This window comes from Aedes albopictus, chromosome 3 (genome assembly GCF_035046485.1).
Source record: "Aedes albopictus strain Foshan chromosome 3, AalbF5, whole genome shotgun sequence".
Taxonomy (NCBI): domain Eukaryota; kingdom Metazoa; phylum Arthropoda; class Insecta; order Diptera; family Culicidae; genus Aedes; species Aedes albopictus.
The window spans coordinates 296858602-296886158 of NC_085138.1; the positions used below are offsets into that span (position 1 = coordinate 296858602).

The 27557-nt window shown below is 38.0% G+C and overlaps 1 protein-coding gene across 1 annotated transcript in view; it reads right to left on the minus strand.

Moving 5' to 3' along the window:
* LOC134290783 (cullin-1-like) overlaps window positions 1-24252 on the minus strand; it is a 47453-nt gene extending 23201 nt beyond the window's left edge. Inside the window, exon 1 of the mRNA XM_062857981.1 lies at window positions 23847-24252. Coding sequence (XP_062713965.1) covers window positions 23847-24252 — 406 coding nt within the window. The remainder of the gene's footprint in view (window positions 1-23846) is intronic.
* Window positions 24253-27557: the final 3305 nt, after the last annotated feature.

A 27557-nucleotide genomic window follows, 5' to 3' on the forward strand; every position in this document is an offset into this window, starting at 1 on the left:
AGTAAAAATTTAGGGATTTGTGGTAAAAATTAACTCGCCATGTTGCTTCGGTGGAGTGCATTTCAGCAGCTTGTTTAATGCACCCATAAAATGCTGAAAATTAATTTTAGAATTTAGAAAGATACTATTTGCTGAATCATGTCTATTGGAATTCGTTTTGACAAAGTACAACAATGCTGCCCTTGGTACACGTCACCGCCAAACTACCAAAAAATGGATTCTTTTAACACAATAGTTTGGCCCAATAAGGCAACATTTGAGTGAATCGATTAAGCTCAGGCAAGGTAAATTGCCTTTACCTCCAACTAAAAATGTATTCAAGTGTAGGTAAATTCAACCCAAGACCCCCTTCATTCAACCCAAATTTAAGTAAATCTTCATTTACCCAAAATTGGCTTATTGGCCTCAAGGACCTCCATTGGATAGACGCATCTCTATTTATTTACGACAACATCTGTGGGGGAGAGAGACAAAACAACCTTATTTTTGGGTAACTAATCAATTTGATATACTCATTTTAAGGTAAAATCGACCCAGAATAAGGTCGTGGACGTGTACTTCCCATTTACGTCGACAAAAGGCTTTGAATTTATTACGTCCCGAAAATTTCACATTTTTTGTAAAAAAAAAATGTAAACCCATTGTAAAATTTTTCGAGGGAAACTCCTGGGAAACTTTTATCACTTTGATTTTATAAAATTTGGAATATGTCGATACATTTATGAAGAAAAGGTTACATTTTATTTGTACATGATTTCGTTATTTTTGAAAAAATTTGGATTTTTATAGTGCATTTTATATTTTTCGTGATCACAAAAATATTTTGCCGCACATTTTGTGACTTCTATCTCTCCTGTCAAAATTGTTCGTTATGTTCTAAATAAGTTCCAGGTGCAACATGTTTATAACAATCAGAATCAATGTTTTGGTTGATTTGGTTTGTAAACGGTTGTAACTAAGATTCGTTGAAACAATCAGATTATACTTCAGTTACAAATTGGTTTCGCAAGTTTCAACTAATGATGACGTTTGTTTTCATTTTGCTAGTTGTTATAAAACTGTTACACCTCAGTTTGGCATTAACAACAGGATTTTAATAGGTTTTAATTTTGTTTGTTTCATGAAAACTCAGTTGCAACATGTTTGCAACGATGATCATTTCCATTTTAGTTGCAGGTGCTACTTGGGATGATCGAACGAGTGCAAGAGAAAACACTGTCTGCTACTTTGTACTATAATGCAAGCAACCATGCGCAAGGATAGCAATGACGAAACATGTTTACCTACTTTGAAATTGTTTGTTTCCCCGCGTTACTGGCCTACTTTGTGAAAATTGTATACCGTGTGGAGGCGCATGGTTGATGGCCCAGACAACCAGTAATCTTATAAGATGTTTCATAAGATGATAAAGTGGAGGCCATATCACGGTGTGTTGAAACAGGATTATTATCGCACTTTCATGAACCTAAAATATTTTTTCGTTATAAGTTAGCCTTAGCTGTATACATTAAGATTCTGGAGGTTAAAAAATCTTTCATCGGGGAAAATTAAAATAAATTCGATTTTAGTAGTTTACCACTTTTCCCATATGATATGATATTACGCAAATCTGATGAACCTTGACTCCGCTAGAAAAAGTCCCCTTTCTAATAGTACATTTGAAACCATTTAGAGAGAAACGAATGTAAAAGTCTTTACAACGAGTTTAAATTTGTTTGGCGTTCGTTTCATGTGTCCAGCCCACTATAGTCTGCCGAAAGTCATAAATCATAAAAGTCCACATTTATTTCATTTGTCTGGCACATAGATATTTGCAATGGAGGTAAACAAATACTTCCCATTAGTGCGACTCATACATTCGAGGAAACGCCATACACCTGTGACTCGTAGCATTTGCAGCACATACTCTTCATGTGCTAATTTGCCTGGAATGGTGGGTATTGGTGGCACATACGTTGCATGCCAAACCATGTAGCGATACACCTAATACCCCGGACAGACATGTGATACGAGTGTGATTCCTGTACAACGGTACGCAGTGTCAAGAAAATTTTAACAAGACTGACTTGAACTGAGAGAATTTTCAGTATGACACTCATTTCAAGCGCAATTGTACAGTGATACTTGTATCACATGTGTGTCATAAGTATAATCGACGATCACACGGCCACGAAAGATGCTTCGATTGGAAAATCATTAAACAAATATGGTGACTTAATCACGCGTATTTTTTAACATTCATGTTAACTGTACATTTACTTGTTTTGAGCTAGTTAAGCAGAAACACTGATAGCTCTTCGAATATAATAAGAACTTTTATGTATATTGTGCTCTGATTTTGCTGGGCTCGATGTTTTACTAACAAGTGAAAATTCATCCTATACATACTTTTGTTTGCATGTAGGACACATGGGGCTGATTTCTTCACCCTGGCTTAAGCGTTAAACCAGGTTTAACTATATGGGTAAGCCTGGTTTACCGGTTAATCCAAGCTGAAAAAATCAGCCCTTAGAGAATAGCTTTTAATTACTCTTTCGGCACACGCCCTTGATACACATATTTAAAGGTAAGCATATGTAATCGCTTTTTTATTGTGAAATCAATCAATGTTTGATTGAAACAGTTTTAGATTTGATGATGATGAACCTGGACATGTTAGCGGAATACATGTACGTAAACAGAATATTGGATTAAGTACGACACACTGAAGATGACCTTACAGTTGAGGTCGAAATACGTATCTATCAAAAAATGTAAAATCGTAGTGCAATTAAAAAGAACAGTCCTTAGCTCTATTTTCTTTTTTACCTAATTTAAGATATATTCATTGTTTTTTATGCTGAGAACAAATTTAACTAAATCTACAGATGAAATGGAAATTGAAATGTAGAACACTATTAAGAAGACATCAATGTTCTGGGAATGTCATAAAATATATTTAAAAAAAAACAACAACAGTGATGTGAAAGTGAGGCAAGATTGACGCAATTTGAGGTTTCAATACAATTATTTAAGATCTTTTGTTAGTTATTTTATGCCTTATTTCGGAATCATTGGATAGATTTAGATTGCTTAATAGTTATAACACATAGAATATGGTTGGAAGGTATCGAGTATACGGGTGTTTTTTTAATTCGTTTTTATCACATTTCTCCCCATACTGAATCTGTTGATTTTACTAGGGAAAAAGAAATTTTATTTTATGCAATCATAACATTGAAACCATTCAAATGCATGAAGTTTTTATCAAGACCAAAGTGTCTTATGAAATAAAACTACAGATAACCCAGACGAACATAGAAAAAAATCACAACGCGAGACTACCAATATTGAAATTCATCAGATTACTTGCAAATTGATATGTTTCCAATATATTCTAGGCTTATACTATAAGATGTAATTCACATTGACATATATTAAGCATGCGTTGCATCCGGTAAATTCTTAACAAAAACTCGTGATGTTTTGAAAAAGATTTCAATACAGTCTTTGGCTAGTCGAAGGGGCGGGAATTTAACATTAAAAACTCATCGGATTTGTTAAAGATTTTTTGGCATGACCCGATATTTTGATAAATATTTTTTTATCTGCCTCCTCAAAACGCAAAATCCGGCCGAAAATTTTTGAAGAGAGGGGGGGGGGAGGCAAAAAGTCAAAATTAAATTTGTATCAGCCTTATCATGACTAGATAGTATCCCGTTAACCCGCTGTTTCTTCATACCCCACGTGTTTTAACTTTTTGTTGTTTGACTCAACGGCATACTTAACCCTAAAGGCATCATAATTTTAAGATTTTGTATGGACAAAGTCCTCCACAGATCAGAGGCAGAACTTTTACAAATGAGTCATGCACGCTCAGTATAGTCGACTCATACTTTTTTTGGCAAATATCCATGTGGAAGTGGTTTGACATGCAAAGTATGTGCAACCAATACCCACCATTCCAGGCAAATTATCACATGAAGAGTATGTGCTGCAAATGCTACGAGTCACAGGTGTATGGCGCTTCCTCGAATGTATGAGTCGCACTAATGGGAAGTATTTGTTTACCTCCATTGCAAATATCTATGTGCCAGACAAATGAAATAAATGTGGACTTTTATGATTTATGACTTTCGGCAGACTGTAGTGGGCTGGACACATGAAACGAACGCCAAACAAATTTAAACTCGTTGTAAAGACTTTTACATTCGTTTCTCTCTAAATGGTTTCAAATGTACTATTAGAAAGGGGACTTTTTCTAGCGGAATTAAGGTTCATCAGATTTGCGTAATATCATATCATATGGGAAAAGTGGTAAACTACTAAAATCGAATTTATTTTAATTTTCCCCGATGAAAGATTTTTTAACCTCCAGAATCTTAATATATACAGCTAAGGCTAACTTATAACGAAAAAATATTTTAGGTTCATGAAAGTGCGATAATAATCCTGTTTCAACACACCGTGATATGCGTGCATGCCTCCATTTAGGCGCATATAAAATGTACGCATATCGCCTCCACTTTAACATCTTATGCAACATCATATACGATCACTGGTTGACTGGGGATGTCAACGCTATCCATGTTAGGTGTTATTCAAATATGACGACTATTGCGACTATTGTTTAGAGTGGAGGGGGTTTGAGAAAGTGTGACATTCCATGTATTATTAATACGAAAAAGCATGCCAGAGGGACGAAAGAGGGTCTTAAACGCCCGAAAATTGATGGACGTTATTTTTGAATGTCGTCATTAAGTGGCACCTTACTCCATGGCAGATGATCGTTTTGCACCACACAAGCGACAATGGGATTCACACAGAATCTTTTGGAACGGCTTCTCTTCAAAAGTATCAAGCGAGACCGCCGTCTGCGAAACTGTTCAGGACTTTGTCAATCAGTATGGACCATGACAACAGAACTGAAATTCTTATTCCATCCAAAACGACTTTCTCTGCATGAACAACATCGGCATCGTCAGAGTAATTCGCTAATTGTTGAACACTACCCAAATGTTGAACAGTTTCTGCAAATTTTATGATAAATCTTACTTAAGTAATTTTCATTCAACGTAAACGTATGATGTGGATGCGTATACATGTGTGTCACGATATTGCTCCAATTGAATTACAAAATTATACATATTTTACATCAAAAATATTTATTGGAAATTTTGTACCTTACAAATGTCAATTTCTTGATTTTGCTTTGGCTGACCAAGCCATGTCTCACCGGAGTACGTGGATTTCTTTTCATAATTTCAAATCTCAATTTGTTCATCGAGCACATGTTCTGTTGTGCACATGGATGTCAAAGCATTTTCAACAGTGTAATTTTGTACCGCTGATGACACGAAAACTGCACAATTCTTAAGATTATTTTTAAGAAATTTTTGTTATGACATAAGCTTTGCGGGCAAATCGACCACAAATATCAGAGGCACATCATAGTTACAAGAACTGGAAGGATGTCCATAACAGTTTAACTTTGTTAAAAATCACATTTTCGTTGTTATTTTGAACAAAAAAAAATTTAATCACACTATCATTATGCATCCATGATCCAATTGTTGAACACTGGCATAACCTACGATGTTAGCATAACTGCCAGATTTTTTTTCACTTTACTTAACCGTGCATTTCATGGGGTTTCAATGGCGTTCCAGGGGTGTTCCAGCGGGCTTCCTGAAGTTTTCAGTGGTTTTCAATGGGTTTCAAGGGCGTTCCAGAGGTTTTCAAGAGGGATTCAGAGTGTAAAGGGGGTCCCAGGAGTATTTCAAGGTGTTCCAGGAGGTTTAGGAGCAACCCTCGGGTTTTCAAGGGATTTCAGGGTCGATCCTTGAGTGTTCTTGGGGTTTGAGTGGGTTCCATGGGTTTACAGGAGTGTTTCAGGGCCTTTAAAGGCGTACTTTTGTCATTTTCGCTTCTAATCAAATCTATTCAGCTATTTTTGCATCAGGTCGTGTTTAAAAGGGTTTCAGTCCACTAGAGCTATCTTCAAATGGGTCAATTCGGATGTTAGCGATTGGTGCAAATTTCCCCTAGTTCTACTCTGCTTAGGAACTTTAGTGTGATCCGTTTATTCCGGATCATTTTATTGTCCAAGGAGAAGAATTTTTGATTGATTTATCTTTATTTGAGAGACTTTCAGCCCTTGGCTGGTTCGTCTCTTCCAAGGAGAAGAAGAAAATTCCGTGTGCCATGTTTGTCGGAAGTTTCGTTCAAAAACAGTGTTGTGCATCAAAAAGCACGTTTATTGCCGTTCTCAAGGAAGTATTGTTTTGCGGGTCCAAACCAATTTGAAATTTCGGAGATATTCGAAATAAAAATGTTCTGTGTATCGCCGAAAACGTGGCAATGCAATGACTGCGCAATTTCCACTGGTTGGAACCCAGGTTGATATGGCGATTCTATTATGCTACCCACAGCGTTCTGGATTTTGGGAACAGGACTCAGAGGCACTCATGAAAATAAAAAGCTGAAAATGAAGACTTTTTGCATGGGCCCACGCGTCCGCGGATTGCGGTTGAAACAAGAAAGATCATGAATTTTGCGTTGTGCTGTGTTGTTGTGTGTTATGGTACAGTTACCATTATCGAAGAAGATCATTGGAATTATTTTCGAACTATCGGATATGAAGACTGCCAATTCTTATATGATAGGTGAGATTGATCGATGTTTTTTTCAATATTTACAGCATTTGATTCATAAAGGTAAACTTCATAATCATCCATACTCTCTCAGGTTTAATCAGGTAATTTATTTTTATTATATTCCTAACTAGCTGTCCCAGCAAACTTTGTCTTGCCAAGCTGCGGTGGTTTGACAACTGGTAAGGTCATCGCAGCAACGCACTCTAGGTTGATTTAATTTTGATCACGCTGAACTTGTACGTAACTTTTTCTGCATATTAACACAGCCACCATGAATACGAATCAAACCCTGTATAAGTCATCCTGATCGGATCACCCGATCGTAGGTAAGTTTTTTTTGCCTCAAACGGAATTCGAACTAATTTTTATATATATTGAAGATGCGTTCCACTACATATATATCTACGCTTATGCTTTTCCTGAAGCCTTATTGCATGCAGATATACGGTGTATTTAGAGCAATCATTACTTTACATGCAAACTTGAGGTTGATTTGAAGTGTAAATGGACAATTATTGAATCAACTTAAGATTAAACTGGTATAATCTTAAAGCAGTCGCATAATTGCTCATTTGAATGCCTTTAAAATTGAATTGGATTCGTTTTACAAGCGAACAAGATTTAGATTTCGACGCTTGACTCGTGAGAGCGAGTTTGCTCACGTAGGAGCGGTTCATGAGTGTGATTTAAGTGTGAATTTACCAACACTGCTCACTGCTGGTTACGCACAAAATCAATGCAAATTTGGTAGCAATGACAGTGGTCTAACGTATTTTGTAACCCAATGACGTATTCAGCCCAATGACTTATTCGGCCTATTGACCTGTTCGGCCTAATGACGTGTTCAGCCTCATGACTGGGCCGAAAAGGTCCCCATTCGGCCAATTCACCCTAATGACCTTTTCGAAGAACAGATGTTTTCGAAACCGTAGCATATTTACATTTTTTTGCTGTGAATACAGTCAAATTCCATTTAAGTTGCGTTACTTAAATGGAGGGACTTTAAAAGAATTTACTTTAATAGATTCGACTTAAATGGAGGTTTGAGTGTAATGGTACCAGCACGTGTCCAACTATACACAGCGAAAAATCTTGTGCTATCACATATAATTCCCACTGCACATCAGTCACGTCGAAAAACTGCATTGAAGTTGCAGTTGCAATGGAAACTCATCCGATTCATATTTTATTGCTCTACGTAAGATGCATGAATGGTCAATTTAGGTGTTAAAAAACAAGGGAGCCATACGCTATAACTTATTTGTTACCTACTGTTTCCCTTCTACCTTGAATATGATTGGAAACATTGTCAAAATGTGATTCTAGACGACGAATTCTTTGAAACTTATATTATTAAAAACTTTTCCTGTGACATTACATGTATGTACACTGGAACCTCTATTTATGCACATAAATGGGACTGCATAAATTAAAAATGTGCATAAAAAGAGGGAAATTCATGTATTAATTAAGTTTGGGTTTCAATGACGGAATGTAGTTCGCGAGAACAGGTCTTGGGGCATTTAAGGTGGGGCTAAGGATGTTTTTAGAAATTTCCCAGAAAACCCAACAAAGGGGGTTCTAAGGGACTTCAAGGGCGTTTTAAGGGGTTTCAAAGGTATTATAAACTGATAATGATGATTTCAAGGGCGTTTGAATACTCCATTACGAGCCGATTTTATGAATGAATTTTGACAGGAAGTAGCGTCCAATAACCCGTGAAAATCAATATCATCATCAACATTGTTGTCACTTCTTAAAATGGCTCATGGGATTATGGAGGTTTCAGGAGAGTTTCGAGGCATTTTAGGTCAGGGTCGTATCAGGGGGTTTTAAGAACACCTTTGAATCAAAGGGTATTTCAGGGGCGTTTTAAAAGAAATGTGATGAGATCTCTAAAAATCTTCTGAAGCTACCTGAAATGCCTCCTAGATCCCCCTGAAAAAGTTTTCGTATAAAAAGGTGTGAATATTTTGGCAAAATAGTCTGGGTAGCTTATTAGCAATGCCTTTTTTGACGATATCATCGTGTTGACAAACAATTTGCTTGCTTATCAATCAGCCGATTGTATGATATGATATCTATTTTTTAACTGGTTGTCAAAGATGATTCATAACAGGTTTGTCTAATTATACGCTATAAATTACTTTGGAGTCATAGTTATTTGATGCCTCTTCACCAAAGCCATTTCCAACCAACTTTCAAAACCTGCCAACGCATAGCACTGTTTGCCACACACAAAACAAACCGTTTATTTTCCGCGACATTCCCAAAGCCATTGTAGGTACGTACAGTAAGTATACACCCATCGGCTCTATCGGTTGCATCCGCGCCGCGAGTGCTGCTGACACATATCCTCGAAGATGCACCGCTGGAGCCAAACTGCTGTCAGCCGTTGCCGCTCGGTGCGAAGAATTCCATTAAATCCTCCGAACGTCTTCCCCGTGGTGTCTCACCGAGTGGAGGAAGCGAACAACGAAATAAAATAATGCGCAGTCTCCAGAGAGATTGCAATCGCGTCGCGTTCCCGCGAAGCTTCTCTCGGCTCGGGCTCGGATTCGGGCGGAGGTGGCGGTAAGAACGATCCACCGCGATCGACTGCACGACGACGGGCGGCGGCAATGTCGCATCGTTCGTCTGCCTGCACCCGGTTGTTGATGGGTGGGTGGGTAACAGGTAAGGTATATACGCACGAACGTTTTCTGCCCAAAACAGGAAGAAAGAACCTATCCCAACCCAACTCAATCCCATCGAACCAGATGCTAGGCTAGGTGAACGTGTTCGTTTGTCGCGAGTAACGGCAACCTGTTGAATTCCCATCGTTCCGAGGAGATAAACCGGCCATCATCGCGAGAAAGAGAGAGGATTCCATGCGCCACGTTTTTAGTCGCGTCGCGCTTCTTATATGTAGAGTCGACCGTGGCGGAGTTCTTTGGAATGACACAAAAAAATCTCTAGCGATATGGCTAAATGTTTTACGTTCCCTTCGGGGGTTCTATATATGATACGTACGATACGATATTATACGATATCTCTACATAGTATCATGAAACTGATTTCGTCTTATTAAGTACAGTTCTGGTGCTAAAGAAAAAAACATCTAACAAATTGCGATGGATTTCAAATTTTTTAAGTACAGTCGGAATTCTTTATACACGGTGCAACTCCCTTTACACCTACCACAATGTTAACCCTTCAGGACGCGCGCTGTTGTAAAAAGTACAAAACTACCAAAAAACCGCGGTGCAGTTTCGGATGCTTAATGGCGTGCGTCCTGAAAGGTTAACCAGTTTAGATGATTTTTAGAAAATAATTAGCTTACAATACACACTATATATAAAAACATGGGTCAATCGGGTGTAAGGCAGCCAATTAATCACGGTAAAGTGGGTGGTACCCTGTATATCGAATACCGAATAGAAATTTGAAGAGTTTATGGCGAAGCCATGAAGTTCACATATAGCTCAGATGGAAAACGCACCGCTGCTCAGAAAATCCCATCTGAGGATGTTTGAGTTTGCTTTTCTTGATAATGAAAATTTCCATGGCATTTTCCGCGCCAAGTGCCCACTGCGATTTAGGGCAACATGGTCCAAAATGTACTTTAAAATAGCCCAACGCATAAAAGCATTCCTGAAGCTGAATTCGTAGTGATGCTGAATTCAGCTTCAGGATTGTTTTTATGCGTTGGGCTATTTTAAAGTACATTTTGGACCATGTTGCCCTAAATCGCAGTGAATCGTAGATGAACGATGTCAAAAACATTCTTCCAGAATCCAAGCAAGCAAACTCACAGAAATTCTTTTGATTTCCATAGAAAAATTGACAACTCCTGCTTGCATTTGAAGTTTTCTGATGATTTTGTTATCAGCCATGTCTTTCCTAGGAGAGTGAGAAACACATGGAGGGTTATGGTTGTTATTGCCTATGCTGCCCGCCCATGTTAAGTGGCATTTTATCGCACGCTTTTCGCACCACTTTTTAAAACGTAAACGAACCCACTTTTTAGAACGTTAAAAATATGCATTATTTGTAAATGTTTGCGCTGCAATATTAAGAAAATATTGTTTAGTTGATATTAACACTTTGAATGCCTTACACATAAGACATTGTCATTGAAAACGACGAATGATAAATGGCATCTTGCCCCTCCTTACTCTACAAATACAAAATGGTCTAAGCAATTAGCGTTGTCATTTGATCGTAGAACTCACTAACTTACTGCCGTATCATAGCAGTTCGACTGCTACCTGCACCCTTAAACGAAAGTACACAGCGAATGAGTAACTTGTGAAAAGACAAAGGATTTTTCACTCATATTTGCGTACGACATTTTTTGTGCTGATCCGGTGTTACACAAATTTGCGTACAATTTCACACAAGTTTGAATGCAATCTTTTGTCTTTTGGGTCGCTGCGTGAAAGTTACTCCTTGCTCTGTGTACATCGATCTTTCCGTGTGAGCAGAAGAAAATATCCACAGCATAATAAAACATGTTGTTTTGGCCTAATAACTGTATAATGGAATCAGTAATTTTTATGTTATTAGCATAACATATTATGTTATAAACTTGTCTGTCATAAGCGGCAAAATAACAAATATCATAACAAAAAAATCTTCCTAGAAGAATAGTTCAATAACATGTTTTGCTAGATCAATTACAACTTAATAACACTAAATTTGTGAACTTGTTACTGTTGTGTTATTCTTCATCACATATTTGTACAATCTCTATAGCAGAATAACAACTAAACATTTTTTTTTTTCCTCCCCTGTTGGGGAAATTAAGCCACTGCGTCCAATAGGCTGAACTTTTGTGGCATGTCCCGTTTTGATATTCGCATCTAGCCAGCTAATTACCATGTGTCAAGTAATCAGCTACTGCCACGACGCGTCGTCTCCCAGTCAGGTGCAATGGAATTAATAAACTCCAAGACCTTCCCAGGTTTTGCAGGCCAGATCTCACTGGGTTGCAAGCAACCACTATTTAGAAATCTTTGCCTGCGCGTGTATAAAGCACCACAACTGCAAAGCAGATGTTCCGAGGTTTCACGTTCCGTATTACAGAAACGACAGATATCACTCTGAATATGGCCAATATTTTTCAAGTAATACCTGCTCGGGCAGTGTCCAGTTACTAGGCCAGTGTATGTACATAGAGCTCTCTTGTTGAGCTCTAAGAGCTTTTTGGTTTTATAAGCATTTGGTGTTATAAATCGTTTTGACTGATTGCAATTTTTGACGTCCATCCAATTGGATATCACCCTCTGCTCAGCCCAGCGTTTCAGGTCAATTTTAATTATACAGTTTGATATACCACAGAATGGTTCTGGACCAGCAAACTGTAAATTGGAACCACTTTTAGCAAGCTCGTCTGCCATTTCATTTCCTTCAATGCCACAGTGACCTGGAACCCAGTATAAGTTTACTGAATTCCCTTGGCACAGCCTGCGCAGTGAAAGAATGCATTCCCAGACAAGCTTTGAAGTACATTTGTAAGCGCACAATGCTTTTAGTGCAGCTTGACTATCTGAGAAAATACAAATATTTGCGTATCTGTATTTTCTCTCAAGGCAGATATTTGCGCATTTCAAAATAGCAAGAATCTCTGCTTGAAACACCGTAGGATAGTGTCCCATCGCCACTGAAATTTGTATTCCAGGGCCGTAGATTCCCGCTCCCGTTTTTATTCCAACTTTTGAGCCATCTGTGAAGAATTTGATTGACCCTTGACGAACAGTGGGACCTCCGACTTCCCAATCTGCACGAGTTGTTTCGTGCAACTTGTAAGGAACATCATGGTTCTCCACAGGTTTCATCCAGTCTTTAATCATTTTCATTACTGGCCTATTTTGGAAGTATTGTGAAATGCTCAGGTGACCTACAAGATCACCTGGCATAAACTTTTCAACTCGTTCAAGTCTCAGCAATTCCTTTTCTGCTTCTAATTGCACGTACTCGTGCAAAGGTAGCAGATTGAGAATCGCATCTAAAGCTTTTGATGGAGTGCTTCGCATCGCTCCTGTAACAGCAATGGACGCAAGACGTTGAATTTTCGCAAGCTTTGTTTGTGTGGTAGCCTCTTTCGTTTTTGGCCACCAGACAAAGGAAGCATACGTCACTTTTGGGCGGATTATGGCAGTATAAATCCACATTATCATTTTTGGTCTCAAGCCCCACTTCCTGCCAATAGTTTTGGAGCATAACCAGAACGCACTTGTTGCCTTACCGATCACGGACTCAATTTGAGCATACCAGTTCAGTTTAGCATCCAGTATCAAACCTAAGTATTTGACTCGATCACTAGGATGAATTTGTATCCCTCCAAGCCGAAAAGCTTTTAGGTTGATGGAATTCCTTCTCCTAGTGAAAGGGACAATTACGACTTTTGACGGGTTGATGCTAAGGCCCTCCTTAATACACCATGAATGTGTATAGCTTAGGGCCCTTTGCATTCTCTCCGAAACAGTTTCGTCATACTTTCCTCTCACTATTATGACTATATCGTCTGCAAAGCCCACAACTTCGAAACCTTTTTCCTTCAAGCTTCTTAGAAGATCGTCTACAACTAAGGACCACAATAGTGGTGAGAGGACTCCTCCTTGAGGGCAACCTTTCGTTGCCCTTACTGTTATAGAAGAACTTCCCAGCTCAGAGGTGATTTCTCTTTTTGCAAGCACAGTATAAATCCAATGTATGATACATTGGTCGAAGTTTTTGTTCTCCATGGCACGCTTCATAGATGAATAGGAGGCATTATCAAATGCTCCTTCTATGTCTAAAAAGGCGCATAGAGCTATTTCTTTTGCTGAAAACGTTTTTTCCACTTTTGTTACTAGCGAATGAAGTGCTGTAACCGTTGACTTACCAGATTGATAAGCAAACTGGAAGTCAGATAGGGGATGGTCTTTTATGTAAGAAGAATTGATAAAATCCTTCAAAACCTTTTCCATAGTCTTCAACAAAACTGAAGAAAGACTAATTGGCCTGTATGCTTTGGGATGCGTCTTGTCTCGCTTCCCCTTTTTTGGTATAAAAATAACTTTTACAAGTCTCCATTTTGATGGAACGTAATTCAATCTTAAACTAGCCTTGAACATCTCAACTAGTGATGGTACCAACACCGCTTCTCCATTTTGAATCAGTGCTGGAAATATTCCATCAACTCCTGCAGATTTAAAAGGCTGAAAAGATCTAATTGCATTTTCCACTCTGGCCTTCGTGAAGATTTCATCAGCTAAATCTGAGGTCGTGTTTATTGTCCTAGTTGACTCCGAAGAGTTTATACTAGGACATCCTTCACCTTCCAGAGATATAGTATCATTGGAATCCACACTTAGAACCGAACCCGGAAAATGGGTTTCCATCATCAAATCCAAAGTTTCACGAGGAGTTTTGGTAAAAGCTTCAGGTTTCCCAATTCATTTGAATGATCTTTTGCGAGCGTTTTCTGTAGTCTTGCAACTACAGGAGTGCTGTTTATGTTTTCACATGTCAGCATCCAAGACTTTCTTTTAGATTTTCGTATTTCGTTGTTGTACTCAGTCAGGGCTTTCCTGTACTGAGTCCAATCTCCCGTTTGTTTCGCTCTATTGAACATTTTACGAGAAAATTTTCTAAGGCGATCCAGTTTAAAGTTCCACCATGGCACGTCTCTAGTAGAAGACGATTGTATGGTGGGACAACTTCCGTTAAAGGAATTGATGATACTTTCATTTACCCTTTGAGAAAATGATTCCAACTTTTGGGTTGAATCAATAGGTTCTCCCATTGTAAATGAATGCGTATTCAACAATTCTACATATTGATCCCAGTTTGTCCTCCTGGGATTTCTAAATGCGGTTCTAGAGTAATCTCCACCACTCCAATTGAAGATTATGTGTTTATGATCAGATAGAGAAATCTCATCTGACACGTGCCAGTTTGTGATCTTGTCAAAGATTGCAGCATTGCACAGTGTTAGATCCAAGACCTCTTGTCTGATTACATTTGAGAAAGTAGGTTTATCACCATTATTGCAAATGTCTATATTGTTGGAAGACAGATACTCTAATAGTGACTCACCTCGACTGTTAATATCCGTACTACCCCAAACCGTGTGATGCGCATTGGCGTCACAGCCAATGATAAACGATTTGTTGTTTTCTTTACAGAATTGAACAAATGATGCGATCTCAGGAGGAGGTACCTCAGGAACATCACCAGGAAAGTAAGCTGAAGCCACAGCGATCTCAGTTTTACCTCTAGTGGTTGGTACCTCTACCATGACCGCAACAATGTCCTTTCTGATAAACTCTGTAATAGGATAGCATTTTAACGTTTTGCGTACTAAGACAGCGGTTCTGGGAGAATCTTGTTTTGCTCATCATAAAATAGTTTACTATTTTGTGTCAGAACACCAAGAATCTTTCGTTTGTTGGACCACGGCTCTTGAATAAGCGCCACTTCCAGTCCTTCTTTTTTAAACCTTCGACTCAACACAGCAGAAGCACCTTTTGCGTGATGAAGGTTTACCTGTACGAACTTAATTCCTGCCATAAAAAAAAATTTCATTTACCCACTTTTATTAAGCCTCGGAATTGAGACGTAAGAAAAGTGGCCGATTATCCCGGAGACAAATAAGGTCCACTGCGTCATTGCTCCGTTTAACACAGTAAGGGCAACATACTGTGGAGGGTGCCCTGGTACTCCACAGGCTCCGTTCACGGTTAAGTTTTTATTAGACCCCCCTAACCATTCATTCCTAGGCACGGTACGCTTAACACCATGAATTAGGGGTCGCTTGTTTGGTGGACTTTTACCACCGGATTAGGCAATCCGTAGTGATATTCTTAGCCAGTTGAGGTAACTGCTACCGCCACTACACGGCTATCTAGGCTGATCGGGAATAGAAATTAATATTGATGATCAACTTCTTTAGAGCCCGAACAGCCACCAACAACTAAACATGTTCTACAACCTAATATATTATTGAAATGTTATCTTGTGGATATATCCCAAAAACTTGAAAATAACAAAATAAGATTGCCCAACAAAACATGTTATTAACCCTCAAAAGCCCTAGACGAACCACTTTTTTTCAATCGGCTACTACTCAAAGACCATACAATCAAAAAAATTTAAACCAATTTTAAATTGAATGCGGTTAGTTGGTCTTCCAATATCTGTGTGTGGCATTCCCCTTGACCCCTCCCCCCTTTCTGGGTATTGCCTTGCCACGGGGGTATTTTTCGGCAATTTTATTGAATATCACACCTATTATCATTCTGAAATTTGTATTGTAAAATGTATTTGGCCATAAAATGATCGCTCTGTGCTATGGGCATGCCACCGCTACGGAACCAGTTCCGGACGTTCAGGTTTCCGGACATAATCTCCGGAGAAACCTGATACATACTGTTTACTAAGGATCGCATTCATAATCCTTTTTTGTGGCTTCAAATATTGAATTTAGAAGTATGATGTCTTAGAAGAGTTTGTTCTATGTACTTAATTCTTTATTTTCACCTAGATGATAGTTCCACCTAAAAGTGCGATAGGAATTCACTTTTCTCAAAAATAAAGATAGAGTATTGGTGTCTTCTACAAAGTTGCAGAAAAGGGCATTATTGGAAAGTTTGCCGAACAAACTATTTCCTTTTATCTGCTCAACTCAAGAGTTATGTGTCATTGTTTGTGGACGACCCCTTGTAATAGGTTTTCGGATATAACTTTTTCTATGGATTTTTAGGATTTTTCGAGTGTTCTACAAAGTTGTTCTTTGTGATGGAATGCACCTCCTTCTGCTTTTTTCTTCGTACTGGAATAACGCTCCAAGTGGAACAGCGACTGCATCTCAACTTGGGGGTGAAATCCTAAAAAACCATCTTGAAGTATGCTTGGAGAAATTCCTATGATTTTTGTAGAAATTATTGCTGGAATACCTCACTCAATTACAGTCACTACTTACTTACTATTTTCGGTCCTGGGCACCCGCTAGATCCGGCTTATTTTTTTTATTTCTCATTCATTCTCTTCTATAATCATGAGAAACAGAGGAATAGAAGTGAGAGCAAGTTCCATCTCTTCAACTTTGCAAAATTTCAGCTCGATCGGAGAAACTATATTTAAGCGCCAGCCGTTTTATGTTTTCATACGATTTACTTTGAGGAAAATCACTTTTTCAAAGAAAAATCGCCCCAAGTTGCCCCTTAACCCCTAAACCCCTAATCGATGAATGATTTCTGTTGGGAATTTTACGAGGAACAAACCCTCCGAAGACCGCAAAGCGATCTGAGGAACGTGGAAAAAGTTATTGACTGAAAACCGAATGGCATGCAAAAGCTGTTTAGCACGTAAGGAATAACAATAAATAATAAAATCTCGTCATTTTATCGATCGGGTAAAGCTTAATAACTTTTTCCACGAATGTCGCATCGCTTTGTAGTCTTCGGAGGTCTGATTCCTCGTGAAGTTATCTACAGAAATCATTCAACGACTTATTTTTAGGGATCAATGGGTGACCTCAAGCGATTTTTCATTGAAGAAGTAAATTTTCATAGTAAATCGTATGAAAAACTAAGAATGGCTGGCGCTAAAGTGTAGTTTCTTCGATCGATCTGATATTTTGCACAGTTGATATGGGACCAAAATGGAACTCAAAAAGTACACAGTAGTTGCAGTTTTTCCATTTTTTTATATTTTCCCATATAAACCGTGTACTATGCTAATGGTTAGTTTCCTATGCTCGATTTAATTATCTCCACATGCCGAGTCAATAGCACAACGAAGCGACTGCCGGTGTACTATTCAAGCCTTAAATAGATCAAAAATACAAAGCACATTATCTAATCCCCTATAGCTTACCCTGTAACGCGGCTCAGCACTATCGTCAACCCGAGGGTCGAGGGATCAAATCCCAATTTTGCCGAAATTAGCATTAGCATTAGCATTAGCATTAAGCGAGTCGCACAAATTCGTAGGTGGTACAGTCCTAGACCGCTGTTATGAGGGTTGCCTCCTTCCCGTCCGAACCAAAGCACAAAGATTTGGGACTAATCTCTGACTCTTAGACAAGACTGACGCAATCTTCCAATGGTCGAGCACTGTCCTGGCCACGTCCTTGCGACTGCTGAGGAATGGGAACGGATGGTTAGTTTTGGACACCTATGAAAAATGTAGACAACTCTACGATCTCTCAGGCCTAGGTGTCACGGGAATTTGGGTGTTGTTAGTGGAAGGGTAAACTCCAAATGATACGCTTGGTTAACGTTCAGGCACACCATTGTTAGACTGCTTCGAATCAGTTGTCTGCCCAATTCATCCTGGTTCTCTCGTCATTTGGTTGAATTACTAGATTCTTCAGTTGATAATCTGAAATATAAAATAATATTAACATCGTACGTCAAATAAGCTACATATTAGTGATACGCTCGCCACAGTTACATATTTTTAAAATATTATTTATATCGTACGATACATTTACCTGAATCCTGCTGAAATAAAATGTTAATTAGCAGTACATTGAAACACAAATACCACAAAACACAAGGAAAAGAGCATCAAACTTTGATCTTGGAATATTTAAAAATACGGTAAATATCAAGATCAAAATTTGATTTGGTAGATCTTACACCGCAACGCACCATTCTAAGGTGATCTACCCACGTTACGGGGTATCAAATCCCAATTTTGCCGAAATTAGCAAAAAAAAAACAACAATAGCATTTCAAATCTTCACAGAAAAAAGTCTTGAAATTTAAAGGACATGTAAATCATGATGCCTGTGAATTTACATGGATTGAATCAGCAATTTCATTTAAAATTAAGCTTTTTTTAATGCACACATTTGGAGCCTGAAGAAACATTCAAATTTCAGCACCCAAAATAAATATAAACAAATACGCATTTATTTTTCAATTCATTCGGCTTTAAAATTCAATCAACGCGTAGTAACACAAACTCATTTTTGAGTAGAAAAGTGTGGCCGTCACGCAGAGGCTCGGTAAGCTGTGCGTTTCCAATGTTTCTCATCAAAGTTGCGTATTTGTGCCAATAAGTTTTGCTGCAGGTAAGACCAATTAAAGTGGCTTAAAATGTGATCTGTGATCGCTCCCGTGATAAAGAACTGAGCAGTCTGTGTATTTGCAGTTACCCGCACAACCCCACACTTCGCCGATTATGATGTCGTCGTTGTCACCGTCGTCCATCACCCCAGCAGCAGAAGGCATCGGCTCGCATCCAAAAAAATACCAGCTCCGATAATTTAGTGATTGGAATTGTTTTGTGTATAAAGAAAACAAATTTCTGTTCAATAAATTAACAATTGAAATGATCATTGACACGATATGGAGTGTTTGTGTTTGCTTTTAAGCTGCTTTAACTTGACGGGAGAAGGAAAGATCCAAGGGAACAATCGGAAATGGGATAAAAGTCAACAAAAGCGAAGCGCGTGCTCTGTTCAATGTAAAATTCAACGACCTTTAATATTACACGTCGGGTTCTTTGCTTAAGGCCATTTAAATTTAAAGATCGGTGTAATTTTGAGTTTATTTTTGTGCTCCAAATATGTGCATGAAAATAAACTCAAATTTACATTTTTATTTTAACTGTGTTGCCTCCCAAGCATTATAGCTGTACAGGAAAGTGAGGAGAAATATAAAAGAGAAAGATGCCGTAAAATGGGCAGATGAAAATGTTTTTGTTTTTAATTTTGACAATCTGGGGGATAGGAAATATAAGCATTTAATTAGCCGTATATTGGGCCAAACCTGCATTAAAGTAGCTCTTATGGCGCATATACGGCAGATAAGCATTTGATGACCTGCTGTAAAGGCGCATATAGTGTCGAGTTATTGCCTTTTTAACTGCTTATTGGTTACCTGGGTAGTGTGAGACTCTATTGGGTAGTACGCAGATCGCAAAAAATTTGCTGGCCTACCTCGATGTGTGAAAAATTCAGGCAAGGAAATGCTCAAGAAATAATAAAGCGTCGCTTTATTCCGGATCCTAGTACGGAGCTGGAACGAAACGTCCAATCAAATGGGGCTTGCTGTGTTAAATTTCTTGACCATTCTGGTCACGGAAAAATAATGCATTGAACGAAAATTACTTGAGAGATTCCGTTTGAAGTGCACACCTCGCATATCTCTGGAAAGGAAGGCTCCCATACAGATGAAGTTGCGGAGGACTTCTCTGGGGAGCTGTATGTTAAAACACACAGTAGGCAAACAGTACCACGTTTGCCGGGACAGATAGTATCCCAGGTAACCACTAAGCATTTGAATAAGCCGTGTATCAGCCTGTATCACGCATTTCAACTGCTTGCTGCCCTACATAAGCAGTTCGAATGCATAGCTGCCTTGAGGTAGCATAAGCTGTGCTGCTCAAAAGCTTTCGGCTGTTAATTAGCATTTCAACTGCTTGAAGTGGTTTCACTTGGGAGCATACAGAATGCTTTTCAACTGCTCTTTGAATGCTAGGAGCAAAAAGGTTGGGAGATATGTTACGCATTTGGCAACACATTTTGTCTCTCTCTTACAGAGCCTATGCTTCTGTTTACAAATTTGTGTATCTTATTTGTTTCTTCATTTTCCCCTACTCATCCAAAAGCACCAAAGAAAACATTACTGCAGCTGGATTGGATTGGGAACTTGTCCATCAAAAAATCATCAATTATTTATCATTTCGTCGGAAAAAATGTGCCGAATAGGTGGATGCTTTGGTGGATCATAGGATTGTTTGAAAGAGGGAAGAAACAATCTTATTCCACAGATATTTAAAAGAAGGGATCGTAATGCTCTACCACAATGAAATATCTCAATGAAAACAAGTTTTGGATGTTGAATCTGAAGCTGTTATCGATTAAATCAACGCACGCCACCGGGACAGCTTTAGCATCGTGGATCAGGAGCAACAGAATCCGAAGCAGATATGATTAATCAATCTCCGGATCGTAAGTTCAAACCTACATCACTACAAAAATCAGCATAAAAGTACCACCTAGCACCGGCTGGAATATGGAAGGACGATGAAGCGGGGAAGCAGGCTGAGAGAACGAGAAGCAGACGTCAATCTATTTTTGTTTTTTTTGCTCGACGAGGCGTTACGCTTCTTTGACATTTCGTCACGACGTTCCTGAAGGGATGGCACTAAGACAGCCCGTTATTTTGACAAAACCTGCTGTGAGGTAGCACTAAAGACGCATATACGGCTAATTAGCATTAAACGCCTTGTCGTAAAGGCTACTATAATGCTGAAGGAATGCTATTTTAAATGCTTACTGGTTACTTGGGTAATATATAAACCCAAGCAACACGCACATAAGAGTTACGGCAGCACAATGTTTGATTGCATAGAAGTTATTTGAGTTAAAAATAATGCTACGTGCAATGTGTAGGCGGGGCAAGATGGGTCACCCCAGTCAACCAGTGATCATATAAGATGTTGCATAAGATGTTAAAGTGGAGGCCATATGCGTACATGCCTACATTTAGGCGCATGTAAAATGTACGCATATCGCTTCCACTTTAACATCTTATGCAACATCTTATACGATCGCTGGTTGACTGGGGTGACCCATCTTGCCCCGCCTACACATTGCACGTAGTTATATGGAATGTATACCATAAGAAGTATCACGTAAAAACATTTTATTTTTGTCTGTGCAAGGAACGTAAAGAAATTGAAATGAATACATCTTTTTTTTTGTTAATTCACATCGTTTATCTAGGAAAATGATTGAAACGTTCAAAAAAGAAATAGTATGAACAGTTGAAAACGGCACTGACCCATCTTGCCCCCACACACCATATATACCAAAACTTTTTTCTCACCATGCTGGCACCTGGCCCAGTGTAGAAAAGTGCCATGATTTACAAAACGACAGATTACTTTTTATATGAGAAAAAGACATTTCTACACACTCAATCCTGAATTGCCTGTTCGGCAATTTTTTGACGAAAATAGAACAGCAGAACTATTTCGGTAGCTTCGGTAATCGATTTTACTGAGGTTCAGTACACCAACTGTCAAAACCGGGTGCAAAAGGTAAACAATGCATTATAGCTGTATTCAGCTGTTCCATTTTCGTCAAAAATTTACCGAACACGGTATTCTAAATTAAGTGTGTACTTTTTATGTGTTGTGTAAAAATGTCCCAGCTTTCGATTGACGAAAATTTTTTGAAAATCTGTGGTTGCCAACAAAGAAAATAGTTTTGGTATATACATTCAATATGCCTTTTATTGGTTTCGGTCACCGTCTTGAATTTATATACCAAATGATTTTATAACTACAAAAAGTACCTTCAACATTTCCTTTTATCAACGGTTTCTGGTGAAACTTTCAAGATATAACAGTTTAAATGTGCCAACAATTGACCAAAATCCGGTTCACTAGACAAAGAACGAAACTTTTCTGTACGCAAATTTAATTATATGTATCTTTGTTAATATAACTTAATCCAATTACGGTATAGAATAAAACCCTTGAAGAAGATGGAATATACAATCGAAACGTCAAGCGTAGAAAATATGCTTTGATAGACCCAATTTCCAGCGACACTGCTGTGAGTTTATGTTCATTTTTTTTTTTTTTTTGAAAGTTTGGCATCTTTGGATTACCCGGGCAGAGTTCAAGTACTGACGATCAAAATGTGATATTGGTTTGTTTGAGATAAGAGGTAAAAGTACTGAAAATAATAGCAAAAAATTGTTCTTGAAACATCTAACCAATAGCAAAATATGATATTTGAAGATCAATCAAATAGCTCACTGCTATTGGTTAGATCTTACCAAGAGCTAAATGTGCTATGATGATGATGTTCCAGGAGGCAGCCTATTTATTGCACCCATAAATAAATAGAAACGCTCCATAGAAAATCAAAAACCGCTCCTTAAAGAATGAACATATGTACCATGAAAATGTGCAATGTTACCCATAAATTATTGAAAACGTTTCATACTTTATAAAAAATATACCGGTAAAACATAAAATTTTCTCACTAAAAGTGAAATTTTGCACCAATAAATAATATTGAAATGCTCCATAGAAAAATGCAAATGCTCCATAAATAATTGAAATTGTACCCATAGAAAATTGAATATTGCTCCATAGAAAATTTAAATTGCACCATAATAAATTGAAATGGCACCATAATAAATTGAAATTGCACCATAGAAAATAAAAGAATTCTCCATAAGTATTATCAAACTTCATCATAGAAAACATGAATTGCTCCATGAAAAATTGAAAAACTTCCATAGATAGAATATTCTCATAATTTAATTTGACAGGGCTGAATTGCTTTACATTGCCCTGCTTTAGTGGTGCAAATGTTTAAAGTTATGGAGAATTTTCATTTTTTCATGGAACAATGCATGTTTTCTATGGTGCAGTTTGATAATACTTATGGAGCATTTGTCTATTTTCTATGGTGCAATTTCAATTTTTTATGGTGCAATTTAATTTTTCTATGGAGCAATATTCAATTTTCTATGGGTACAACTTTAATTTTTATGGAGCGTTTGCATTTTTCTATGGAGCATTTGTATATTATTATGGAGTGTTTCAGTATTATTTTTTGGTGAAAACTTCACTTTTAATGAGAAAATTTTATGTTTTACCGGTACATTTTTTAAAAAGTATGGAACGTTTTCAATAATTTATGAGTAACATTGCACATTTTTATGGAACATATGTTCTTTCTTTATGGAGCGCTTTTTGATTTTCTATGGAGCATTTGCAATTAGTTATGGTTGCAATAACCTTTTGCCGTTTCAGGAGTAAAAATGAGATATTATTTTCAATATGTTTACCTCTTATCTCAAACAAACAAATATCACTTTTTGATCTCCATATCAAAATATGCTCTTATTGAGTTTTTTTCCTCTGCTCGGGTAAGTTAACATACAATTTTTTTTGTAAAAGTTTCACCTAAATACTAAATCATGTTCAAAATTACTTTGACTTATAATCTTTCGAATAAGACCTGGGTTTTGAAATCAGACGCAAATTGGTGGAGATATGGGTCTAAAAAATTATATGTTTTTGAGGGGGTCACTCCAAACTTTTGATAGGGGGTATTTTGGAGTAGTGGCATTTGATTACGGCAGAGTCCTCCAAAAATTTGAAGTAACATTTCAATTGTTAATATAGGGCAGTTTAGCAGTCGAACTACTATGATACGGTTGTTTCCGAAACCATAAGGGTCAGACAGATAGGCACACACACCGTTCAACACTTTTCTCGACAACTGGTACTCTTCCCATCGCTTCGTGTAGAAGCTCAGAACTTCCTCGTCCATCAGATCGATGCCATTTTCCTGCAGCTTGATCAGATAGCATTCGAGAAACTCCTTCAATCTCTTGTACAACTCCTGACCGACGAGCTGAGCTCCGCCGGAAGGAATCGCCGTTCCCTTCTTGGAAATCTTCGATGCAGTCTGCCGGCTAGTCGGCTGTTGATGAACGCTAGTACAGTAGTTGTGGACATGGGTGTAAAGCTGCATATAACGGGCGGGGCTCAGGCTTTGCTCCTGTTTGTACACCTGTTTTATGCCACCCTCCAGGTCGGCCCATATCTCTTCCAGGTTGATGTTCCGTAGCCCCGTCGCCCCATGAGAGTTTAATCTAGACATTGGAAATCCAGATGAGCTGCTTCCTGATGTGTTTTTTGAATTCCTTTGTGATGTTCTGCGCCCAACGGATTTACCTAATAACGCTGGAAAACTGTCTCAGTAACATGAAAAACACAATACACGATAGTAAACACACAGATTCACGGGTCTAAAAGTGAAAAAACTTTCCCTAAATTGCTCTCCTTGCACCGTGTTTAGTGAAGGATAGTAGATAAAGGTGTCATTACACTGCTTGGCATAATGCCAAATATTTGTCATTGTAGTCCGACATTCATCCAAGGTTGCCATGATTTATTGTATGTATGTATGAATATGCCAACCTTTACAATACCCCAATACTTAGCTTGTTACGTTTTTGAAACACTGTTCAGTTACTACATATCTTTTGCAAAAATAATTCATACTTAGCTAAATAGTTTATTCATCCTTTCATACACATCGCTGTCCAACGAGCAATCCCTTCCCTTTGAAATCCCCCAGCATCCAGTTTTCCGACTGACCTCCGTCAAATCGAGAAAATAACAAATTCAAACCTCACCGTTACAGGTCCTAGCCTGCATTGACCTTGCATAACTTGTGTGAAAACCAGAACCCATAACCATATTCGTCGATATCGCACTCGCACAGGACCCATCTCGGTTCCACATGACGCCGTCGTCGTCGAGGTTCGATTCGAATGCCATTGGATTGGACCTATATTATAGCGCCTTGCTACGTTGAAATGCGAGCGAGAAAGCGCACTTGAGAAAACAAATAGTAAATCTCCCACGCTTTTTCTCGCGGAGCAGCTTTTGATTCGACGATGACGGTCGGTGGACGTTCACTTACCAACCGGTTGGCGGCAGAGTGCGGTGCAGTGCGCACGAAATGAAGATGCCGCAAACGGTATAGTCGTAGCTGGTACTCAGTTGTCGTGGTCCATCCAATGTCCCTGATGCACAACAACGGTCTCCGTGGGGGTCAGGCTTTCAGCATGCTGGAAATATTTAGAGTTTTGGACGGAAATTGATAAAAGTGGCATGTCATTCCGAAGAATTTTTTGAATGCTGTGTTCAATTCACACTGATTGACAAACATAATCACCGGATCAACGGATTCAAATTGCTGTTGTTTCAAAATTAGGGGTTGTTTGGTTTAGGGACAAAACGTCGGAAAGACAAAACGTCGAAAACGTGTAAGCCATCCCAATTGTGAGTTTTTTTTTATTCTTGAAACGATACTCTTACGTCCAGGTGTTTCTGATAGTTCCCAGAAGGAGACCAGACAAAGTCCCAAGTTGCTGGCAACTTTCGGGGTGGGCACTCGTGGGTGGTCTCTTTTTGTGACCTGGATCTCGGGGTCGTTGAAGTGGCCTTAGAGAATATCCTAGGGTTTGATGTGAAGAAAAAGCAGACGTGGGTTGAACAACAGAAAACAAAACTTCTAATAATTAACACTAAACAAACTCAACTGTAGCTCAGAGGGTCATACAATATTAAAGGGACTAGAACAGAGGTTCTCAAACTTTTTCAGCTTGCGACCCATTTTTGAATGTTATAGAATTTGGCGACCCACCAGCACGTATTTTCATAACTTTGAAAATTTGGACTGATTTTTGAATTACTGCATTTTACCGCTTTCATATTTATACTTTCTTTACCTAGAACCTAACCATACACATTTTAGAGTTTTTTTTTAATTATTTACAGTGCTCCTTTAGTTTTTTTTTAGAAAGTCAAAATAAGGTTAAGATGCCCAAGAGATTGATTTCAGTATATTCTTTGAGTTTTAAATTTGAGATGTTTACAAGTTTCTTACATAAATTTAACTAGGATTGAACATGACATTCTTCATTTACGGCGAGTGGGTAAACATCAAGAAGAGATTTTAAAATTATTTTACTACTGCATGGTCAGATGAGACCTCTTGAAATTTTTGATTAAATCCTCTTATTTTGAACATTTATTTTACTTTTAAATAAAAATCACGTTTCAGCTTTTCTATTTTTTATATAAAATCAGATTATTGTAATTCAGTGGAATTTTGCCGAAGTTAATCTTTCCTGATGCTTAGTGAAAATAAACGAATAATTCAGTGAAGATTACCGAACGTTCGTTGGTTTCCGATCGAACGTTGTTTTTGAATATTTTTTTATAAACAAATTTAACTGAATTCTTAGTGAAAATGCAAACTGATATCATAATCCGTATTGCCCAAGACTTCGCGACTCACCAAAAATGAGCCCACGACCCACCAGTGGGTCGCGACCCATAGTTTGAGAAACGCTGGACTAGAATAAAAATAAAGTTATTATAAGTATGTAACGGTTTTACAAATGGTTCATGAACATATTAGTTTTGGGGCAGGCTCACCGATACGTTGCGGCCGTAGCTGCTAAGATGATCGAGGGTCCTGTGGGGCGTGTTCTGGGATTTGATTCTGGCAGCTTATTTATTACAACCATAAACAACCAAAAAGCTCCATAGATACATAATTGAAAATGTTCCTTACTTTATAAACAATGTACTTGTAAAACATAAAACTTTCTCATTAAAAATGCGATTCTGTACCACTAAATAATACTAAAATGCTCTATAATAAAATGCAAATGCTCCAAAACAATTTAAAAATGTACCCTTACTTAATTAAATATTGCTTCATAGAAAAATGAAATTGCACAAAAAAATTGTAACTGCACCATAGAAAATAGATGAACTATTATCAAACTCCATTAGTATTTTGAAACTGCACCATATAAATTTGAATTGCTCCATGAAAGATTGAAAACTCTCAATAGATAGCTGGCTGTCCTAATTTAAATTTGGAAGTGCTAATTTGCTTTCGATTGCACTTTTGTGATGGAGATGTTTAAAATTACGGAGAATTTTTATTTTGTTATAGATCAAATCATATTTTTTGGGGTATTTATCTATTTTCTATGGTACAATTCTCGCGTTTAGTATCATACAGGCGTATCTACATTGATCGATTTCTCTTCGTCGAGTTTCGTTTCGGATTCTTCCGGGAAGTACGACCAATATTCGGATAATATCTCGGTGTGTTTCGGTGAAGGACAACTAGGACTATCATCTAAAACAATAAAAACAACCAAAAATGTTTTGCCCACCAAGTTATTAATAGAAGAGAAAATCGATGAAGAGAAATCGATCATTGTAGATACGCCCGTATGATACTAAGCGCGAGAATTTCATTTTTCAATGGAGTAGTATTCAATTTACTATGGGTACAATTTTAATTTTTTATGGAGCATTTGCATTTTATTTTGGAGAATTTTAGTATTAGGCTCAGTGTACCAGTTATGGCTA